Source organism: Salmo salar, unplaced genomic scaffold, assembly GCF_905237065.1.
Source record: "Salmo salar unplaced genomic scaffold, Ssal_v3.1, whole genome shotgun sequence".
NCBI classification, from domain to species: Eukaryota; Metazoa; Chordata; class Actinopteri; order Salmoniformes; family Salmonidae; genus Salmo; species Salmo salar.
Window position 1 is genome coordinate 5,546 of NW_025547388.1, and position 9,455 is coordinate 15,000.

At 49.4% G+C, this 9,455-nt stretch overlaps 1 protein-coding gene across 1 annotated transcript in view; it reads right to left on the bottom strand.

The window, feature by feature from the left end:
- Positions 1–550: 550 nt before the first annotated feature.
- The window catches only part of LOC106594557 (ligand-dependent nuclear receptor corepressor-like protein), a 25,897-nt gene continuing 16,992 nt past the window's right edge, over positions 551–9,455 (bottom strand). Inside the window, exons 4-6 of the mRNA XM_045711220.1 lie at positions 7,954–8,080; positions 6,365–6,562; positions 551–1,851 (exon numbers count right to left, since the gene is read on the bottom strand). Coding sequence (XP_045567176.1) covers positions 1,769–1,851; positions 6,365–6,562; positions 7,954–8,080 — 408 coding nt within the window. The 3' untranslated portion in view covers positions 551–1,768. The remainder of the gene's footprint in view (positions 1,852–6,364; positions 6,563–7,953; positions 8,081–9,455) is intronic.

The window sequence follows — 9,455 nt, forward strand, 5'->3', positions numbered from 1 at the left end:
AGACTACTGATACAGACCACCTAACACTGTCCCCACTACACCCACCCCTAGACAGACTACTGATACAGACCACCTAACACTGTCCCCACTACACCCACCCCTAGACAGACTACTGATACAGACCACCTAACACTGTCCCCACTACACCCACCCCTAGACAGACTACTGATACAGACCACCTAACACTGTCCCCACTACACCCACCCCTAGACAGACTACTGATACAGACCACCTAACACTGTCCCCACTACACCCACCCCTAGACAGACTACTGATACAGACCACCTAACACTGTCCCCACTACACCCACCCCTAGACAGACTACTGATACAGACCACCTAACACTGTCCCCACTACACCCACCCCTAGACAGACTACTGATACAGACCACCTAACACTGTCCCCACTACACCCACCCCTAGACAGACTACTGATACAGACCACCTAACACTGTCCCCACTACTCTATTGGCTATGCATACTAAGTAGCGTGCTAGTTTGGACCAATGAGAGGAGAGACACCTCACCCTGAGGCTTTCTGATTGGTGGGTGATGTGGAGTATGGACCAATGAGAGGAGAGACACCTCACCCTGAGGCTTTGTGATTGGTGGGCGATGTGGAGTATGGACCAATGAGAGGAGAGACACTCACCCTGAGGCTTTGTGAATGGTGGGTGATGTGGAGTATGGACCAATGAGAGGAGAGACACTCACCCTGAGGCTTTGTGAATGGTGGGCGATGTGGAGTATGGACCAATGAGAGGAGAGACACCTCACCCTGAGGCTTTGTGAATGGTGGGCGATGTGAAGTATGGACCAATGAGAGGAGAGACACCTCACCCTGAGGCTTTGTGATAGGTGGGCGATGTGGAGTATGGACCAATGAGAGGAGAGACACCTCACCCTGAGGCTTTGTGATTGGTGGGTGATGTGAAGTATGGACCAATGAGAGGAGAGACACTCACCCTGAGGCTTTGTGATTGGTGGGCGATGTGGAGTATGGACCAATGAGAGGAGAGACACTCACCCTGAGGCTTTGTGATTGGTGGGCGATGTGGAGTATGGACCAATGAGAGGAGAGACACTCACCCTGAGGCTTTGTGAATGGTGGGTGATGTGGAGTATGGACCAATGAGAGGAGAGACACTCACCCTGAGGCTTTGTGAATGGTGGGTGATGTGGAGTATGGACCAATGAGAGGAGAGACACTCACCCTGAGGCTTTGTGATTGGTGGGTGATGTGGAGTATGGACCAATGAGAGGAGAGACACCTCACCCTGAGGCTTTGTGATTGGTGGGTGATGTGGAGTATGGACCAATGAGAGGAGAGACACCTCACCCTGAGGCTTTGTGATTGGTGGGTGATGTGGAGTATGGACCAATGAGAGGAGAGACACTCACCCTGAGGCTTTGTGATTGGTGGGCGATGTGGAGTATGGACCAATGAGAGGAGAGACACTCACCCTGAGGCTTTGTGATTGGTGGGTGATGTGGAGTATGGACCAATGAGAGGAGAGACACTCACCCTGAGGCTTTGTGATTGGTGGGCGATGTGGAGTATGGACCAATGAGAGGAGAGACACTCACCCTGAGGCTTTGTGAATGGTGGGTGATGTGGAGTATGGACCAATGAGAGGAGAGACACTCACCCTGAGGCTTTGTGATTGGTGGGCGATGTGGAGTATGGACCAATGAGAGGAGAGACACTCACCCTGAGGCTTTGTGAATGGTGGGCGATGTGGAGTATGGACCAATGAGAGGAGAGACACTCACCCTGAGGCTTTGTGATTGGTGGGTGATGTGGAGGCCGAGCTGGCAGAGTTCCGCTTGGAGAGGTCGAGCACAGTGTCAGCTACGGGAGGAGGAATCACACAACTAGTCAGAGGTCAGACAACTAGTCAGTGGTCAGACAACTAGTCAGACAACTAGTCAGAGGTCAGACAACTAGTCAGTCAACTAGTCAGAGGTCAGACAACTAGTCAGAGATCAGACAACTAGTCAGACAACTAGTCAGAGGTCAGACAACTAGTCAGTCAACTAGTCAGAGGTCAGACAACTAGTCAGAGGTCAGACAACTAGTCAGTCAACTAGTCAGAGGTCAGACAACAAGCCAGACAACTAGTCAGAGGTCAGACAACTAGTCAGAGGTCAGACAACTAGCCAGACAACTAGTCAGAGGTCAGACACCTAGCCAGACAACTAGTCAGAGGCCAGACAACTAGCCAGACAACTAGTCAGTGGTCAGACAACTAGTCAATCAACTAGTCAGTGGTCAGACAACTAGTCAGAGGTCAGACAACTAGTCAGAGGTCAGACAACTAGTCAGTCAACTAGTCAGAGGTCAGACAACTAGTCAGAGATCAGACAACTAGTCAGACAACTAGTCAGTGGTCAGACAACTAGTCAGACAACTAGTCAGAGGTCAGACAACTAGTCAGTCAACTAGTCAGAGATCAGACAACTTGTCAGACAACTAGTCAGAGGTCAGACAACTAGTCAGTCAACTAGTCAGTGGTCAGACAACTAGTCAGAGGTCAGACAACTAGTCAGTCAACTAGTCAGAGGTCAGACAACTAGTCAGACAGAGGTCAGACAACTAGCCAGACAACTAGTCAGAGGTCAGACAACTAGTCAGAGGTCAGACAACTAGCCAGACAACTAGTCAGAGGTCAGACAACTAGTCAGAGGTCAGACAACTAGTCAGACAACTAGTCAGTGGTCAGACAACTAGTCAGACAACTAGTCAGTGGTCAGACAACTAGTCAGAGGTCAGACAACTAGTCAGTCAACTAGTCAGAGGTCAGACAACTAGTCAGAGATCAGACAACTAGTCAGACAACTAGTCAGAGGTCAGACAACTAGTCAGTCAACTAGTCAGAGGTCAGACAACTAGTCAGACAGAGGTCAGACAACTAGCCAGACAACTAGTCAGAGGTCAGACAACTAGTCAGAGGTCAGACAACTAGCCAGACAACTAGTCAGAGGTCAGACACCTAGCCAGACAACTAGTCAGAGGCCAGACAACTAGCCAGACAACTAGTCAGAGGTCAGACAACTAGTCAGAGGTCAGACAACTAGTCAGACAACTAGTCAGTGGTCAGACAACTAGTCAGACAACTAGTCAGTGGTCAGACAACTAGTCAGAGGTCAGACAACTAGTCAGTCAACTAGTCAGAGGTCAGACAACTAGTCAGAGATCAGACAACTAGTCAGACAACTAGTCAGAGGTCAGACAACTAGTCAGTCAACTAGTCAGAGGTCAGAAACCTAGCCAGACAACTAGTCAGAGGTCAGACAACTAGTCAGAGGTCAGACAACTAGTCAGAGGTCAGACAACTAGTCAGACAACTGGTCAGTGGTCAGACAACTAGTCAGACAACTAGTCAGTGGTCAGACAACTAGTCAGAGGTCAGACAACTAGTCAGTCAACTAGTCAGAGGTCAGACAACTAGTCAGAGATCAGACAACTAGTCAGACAACTAGTCAGAGGTCAGACAACTAGTCAGTCAACTAGTCAGAGGTCAGACAACTAGTCAGAGGTCAGACAACTAGTCAGAGGTCAGACAACTAGTCAGACAGAGGCCAGACAACTAGCCAGACAACTAGTCAGAGGTCAGACAACTAGTCAGAGGTCAGACAACTAGTCAGACAACTAGTCAGAGCTCAGACAACTAGCCAGACAACTAGTCAGAGGACAGACACCTAGCCAGAGGCCAGACAACTAGCCAGACAACTAGTCAGACAACTAGTCAGTGGTCAGACAACTAGTCAGACAACTAGTCAGTGGTCAGACAACTAGTCAGAGGTCAACTAGTCAGAGGGCAGACAACTAGTCAGTCAACTAGTCAGAGGTCAGACAACTAGTCAGAGATCAGAAAACTAGTCAGACAACTAGTCAGAGGTCAGACAACTAGTCAGTCAACTAGTCAGAGGTCAGACAACTAGTCAGTCAACTAGTCAGAGGTCAGACAACTAGTCAGTCAACTAGTCAGAGGTCAGACAACTAGCCAGACAACTAGTCAGAGGTCAGAAACCTAGCCAGACAACTAGTCAGAGGTCAGACAACTAGTCAGAGGTCAGACAACTAGTCAGACAACTGGTCAGTGGTCAGACAACTAGTCAGACAACTAGTCAGTGGTCAGACAACTAGTCAGAGGTCAGACAACTAGTCAGAGGTCAGACAACTAGTCAGTCAACTAGTCAGAGGTCAGACAACTAGTCAGAGGTCAGACAACTAGTCAGACAACTAGTCAGAGGTCAGACAACTAGCCAGACAACTAGTCAGAGGTCAGACACCTAGCCAGACAACTAGTCAGAGGCCAGACAACTAGCCAGACAACTAGTCAGAGGTCAGACAACTAGTCAGAGGTCAGACAACTAGCCAGACAACTAGTCAGAGGTCAGACACCTAGCCAGACAACTAGTCAGAGGTCAGACAACTAGCCAGACAACTAGTCAGAGGTCAGACACCTAGTCAGAGGTCAGACAACTAGTCAGAGGCCAGACAACTAGTCAGACAACTAGTCAGAGGTCAGACAACTAGTCAGACGACTAGTCAGTGGTCAGTCAACTAGTCAGAGGTCAGACAAGTTAGAAATGTGTGGGTTCTAAGTCCTGTCGGGTTCTCTACCCGGTATTGGTTCTAAGTCCTGTCGGGTTCTCTACCCGGTATTGGTTCTAAGTCCTGTCGGGTTCTCTATCTGGTATTGGTTCTAAGTCCTGTCGGGTTCTCTACCCGGTATTGGTTCTAAGTCCTGTCGGGTCCTGTGGTATTGGTTCTAAGTCCTGTCGGGTTCTCTATCTGGTATTGGTTCTAAGTCCTGTCGGGTTCTCTATCTGCTGTGGTTCTAAGTCCTGTCGGGTTCTCTATCTGCTGTGGTTCTAAGTCCTGTCGGGTTCTCTATCCGGTATTGGTTCTAAGTCCTGTCGGGTTCTCTACCTGCTGTGGTTCTAAGTCCTGTCGGGTTCCCTACCCGGTATTGGTTCCAAGTCCTGTCGGGTTCTCTATCCGGTATTGGTTCTAAGTCCTGTCGGGTTCTCTACCTGCTGTGGTTCTAAGTCCTGTCGGGTTCCCTACCCGGTATTGGTTCCAAGTCCTGTCGGGTTCTCTACCTGCTGTGGTTCTAAGTCCTGTCGGGTTCCCTACCCGGTATTGGTTCTAAGTCCTGTCGGGTTCCCTACCCGGTATTGGTTCTAAGTCCTGTCGGGTTCTCTACCCGGTATTGGTTCTAAGTCCTGTCGGGTTCTCTATCTGGTATTGGTTCTAAGTCCTGTCGGGTTCTCTACCCGGTATTGGTTCTAAGTCCTGTCGGGTTCTCTATCTGGTATTGGTTCTAAGTCCTGTCGGGTTCTCTATCTGCTGTGGTTCTAAGTCCTGTCGGGTTCCCTACCCGGTATTGGTTCTAAGTCCTGTCGGGTTCTCTATCTGGTATTGGTTCTAAGTCCTGTCGGGTTCTCTACCTGCTGTGGTTCTAAGTCCTGTCGGGTTCCCTACCCGGTATTGGTTCCAAGTCCTGTCGGGTTCTCTACCTGCTGTGGTTCTAAGTCCTGTCGGGTTCCCTACCCGGTATTGGTTCTAAGTCCTGTCGGGTTCCCTACCCGGTATTGGTTCTAAGTCCTGTCGGGTTCTCTACCCGGTATTGGTTCTAAGTCCTGTCGGGTTCTCTACCCGGTATTGGTTCTAAGTCCTGTCGGGTTCTCTATCTGGTATTGGTTCTAAGTCCTGTCGGGTTCTCTATCTGCTGTGGTTCTAAGTCCTGTCGGGTTCCCTACCCGGTATTGGTTCTAAGTCCTGTCGGGTTCTCTATCTGGTATTGGTTCTAAGTCCTGTCGGGTTCTCTATCTGCTGTGGTTCTAAGTCCTGTCGGGTTCTCTATCTGGTATTGGTTCTAAGTCCTGTCGGGTTCTCTATCTGGTATTGGTTCTAAGTCCTGTCGGGTTCTCTACCTGCTGTGGTTCTAAGTCCTGTCGGGTTCTCTACCCGGTATTGGTTCTAAGTCCTGTCGGGTTCTCTATCTGGTATTGGTTCTAAGTCCTGTCGGGTTCTCTACCCGGTATTGGTTCTAAGTCCTGTCGGGTTCTCTACCCGGTATTGGTTCTAAGTCCTGTCGGGTTCTCTATCTGGTATTGGTTCTAAGTCCTGTCGGGTTCTCTACCCGGTATTGGTTCTAAGTCCTGTCGGGTTCTCTACCCGGTATTGGTTCTAAGTCCTGTCGGGTTCTCTACCCGGTATTGGTTCTAAGTCCTGTCGGGTTCTCTACCCGGTATTGGTTCTAAGTCCTGTCGGGTTCCCTACCCGGTATTGGTTCTAAGTCCTGTCGGGTTCTCTACCCGGTATTGGTTCTAAGTCCTGTCGGGTTCTCTACCTGGTGTGGGTTCCTCCTCCTGGTTCCGCGTCACAGTGAGGTCTAGAGGCGTGTCGAGGTCCGGACGCCGGGAGCCCGTGTCGGTCGAGGTGGTGAGGCGCGTCTTGGAGGCGTACTCCGCAGCAAACTGCCGGACCATCCTCCTCATCAGTTCCTGGGCTACCAGAGGGACGTCGGGGTCCTCGCCGGACGCCAGCTCTGGCGCGGACAGACAATCAATCAATCACCGTCTACGTACATTTCTCTAGCGTGTATAAAACCGGGTAGCTAACGATGCTACGTTAGCGTTGTTTAGCATTTAAGAGTGTAAATGCCAGGCGTTCGATGCTACGTAGCGTCATTAAGCATTTAAGAGTGTAAATGCCAGGCGTTCGATGCTACGTAGCGTTGTTAAGCATTTAAGAGTGTAAATGCCAGGCGTTCGATGCTACGTAGCGTTGTTAAGCATTTAAGAGTGTAAATGCCAGGCGTTCGATGCTACGTAGCGTTGTTAAGCATTTAAGAGTGTAAATGCCAGGCGTTCGATGCTACGTAGCGTTGTTAAGCATTTAAGAGTGTAAATGCCAGGCGTTCGATGCTACGTAGCGTTGTTAAGCATTTAAGAGTGTAAATGCCAGGCGTTCGATGCTACGTAGCGTTGTTAAGCATTTAAGAGTGTAAATGCCAGGCGTTCGATGCTACGTAGCGTTGTTAAGCATTAAGAGTGTAAATGCCAGGCGTTCGATGCTACGTAGCGTTGTTAAGCATTAAGAGTGTAAATGCCAGGCGTTCGATGCTACGTAGCGTTGTTAGCATTAAGAGTGTAAAGGCCAGGCGTTCGATGCTACGTAGCGTTGTTAAGCATTAAGAGTGTAAAGGCCAGGCGTTCGATGCTACGTAGCGTTGTTAAGCATTAAGAGTGTAAATGCCAGGCGTTCGATGCTACGTAGCGTTGTTAGCATTAAGAGTGTAAATGCCAGGCGTTCGATGCTACGTAGCGTTGTTAGCATTAAGAGTGTAAATGCCAGGCGTTCGATGCTACGTAGCGTTGTTAAGCATTAAGAGTGTAAAGGCCAGGCGTTCGATGCTACGTAGCGTTGTTAGCATTAAGAGTGTAAATGCTACGTAGCGTTGTTAGCATTAAGAGTGTAAAGGCCAGGCGTTTGATGCTACGTAGCGTTGTTAAGCATTAAGAGTGTAAATGCTACGTAGCGTTGTTAGCATTAAGAGTGTAAATGCTACGTAGCGTTGTTAAGCATTAAGAGTGTAAATGCTAAGGCGTTCGATGCTACGTAGCGTTGTTAGCATTAAGAGTGTAAATGCTAAGGCGTTCGATGCTACGTAGCGTTGTTAGCATTAAGAGTGTAAATGCTACGTAGCGTTGTTAGCATTAAGAGTGTAAATGCTACGTAGCGTTGTTAAGCATTAAGAGTGTAAATGCCAGGCGTTCGATGCTACGTAGCGTTGTTAAGCATTAAGAGTGTAAATGCTACGTAGCGTTGTTAGCATTAAGAGTGTAAATGCCAGGCGTTCGATGCTACGTAGCGTTGTTAGCATTAAGAGTGTAAATGCCAGGCGTCGTCTCTGTTCTAGTTGGACGGGGGACTCACCCTTCTTATGGAACACGGCGTGAAGGAACCTGTGAGCTGATAGGCTGCTGTCTGAGAGGGAGGCGGCTTGGGAGGGCGTGTCGTCTGAGGGGGAGGGCAGGGGGGAGGCGGCCACCGGGACATGGTCCTGTTAGAGGAGGAAGAGACAATGACAATCGCTAACGCGTCACAACAAACACATAACAAACCACACCAATGCCGTAGGGCGCGTTCCTCTGCCCGGACGGCGCTGACGCCTGCCAGATCTCACAACGTCAGGATCCATAATTTTTATGTATCAGCTAAACGCGTCATAAATCCGTGATGCGCAGTCGATGACGTGACAACGCAACGCCTGAGCAGCGGAACACAACCAACGTCGCCTGAATGACAACAGCTCCAAACATTCAGTGACTGACAGAGAAACTCAGTAAATTTGATATAGTTGAACTAACTGAAGGCGTTTCCGTGAGAGCTGGAACTAACTGAAGGCGTTTCCGTGAGAGCTGGAACTAACTGAAGGCGTTTCCGTGAGAGCTGGAACTAACTGAAGGCGTTTCCGTGAGAGCTGGAACTAACTGAAGGCGTTTCCGTGAGAGCTGGAACTAACTGAATGCGTTTCCGTGAGAGCTGGAACTAACTGAAGGCGTTTCCGTGAGAGCTGGAACTAACTGAAGCGTTTCCCTTAGAGCTGGAACTAACTGAAGGGGTTTCCGTGAGAGCTGGAACTAACTGAAGGCGTCTCCGTGAGAGCTGGAACTAACTGAAGGCGTTTCCGTGACAGCTGGAACTAACTAAAGGTGTTTCAGTGAGAGCTGGAACTAAACTGAAGCGTTTCCGTGACAGCTGGAACTAACTGAAAGCGTTTCCCTGAGAGCTGGAACTAACTGAAGGCGTCTCCGTGAGAGCTGGAACTAACTGAAGGCGTTTCCGTGAGAGCTGGAACTAACTGAAGGGGTTTCAGTGAGAGCTGGAACTAACTGAAGGCGTTTCCGTGAGAGCTGGAACTAACTGAAGCGTTTACCTTAGAGCTGGAACTAACTGAAGGCGTTTCCGTGAGAGCTGGAACTAACTGAAGGCGTTTCCGTGAGAGCTGGAACTAACTGAAGCGTTTCCGTGAGAGATGGAACTAAACTGAAGGTGTTTCCGTGAGAGCTGGAACTAACTGAAGCCGTTTCCGTGAGAGCTGGAACTAAACTGAAGGCGTTTCCGTGAGAGCTGGAACTAACTGAAGCATTTCCGTGAGAGCTGGAACTAACTGAAGGCGTTTCCGTGAGAGCTGGAACTAACTGAAGGCGTTTCTGTGAGAGCTGGAACTAACTGAAGGCGTTTCCGTGAGAGCTGGAACTAACTGAAGGCGTTTCCGTGAGAGCTGGAACTAACTGAAGGCGTTTCCGTGAGAGCTGGAACTAACTGAAGGCGTTTCCGTGAGAGCTGGAACTAACTGAAGGCGTTTCCGTGAGAGCTGGAACTAACTGAAGCGTTTCCCTTAGAGCTGGAACTAACTGAAGGGGTTTCCGTGA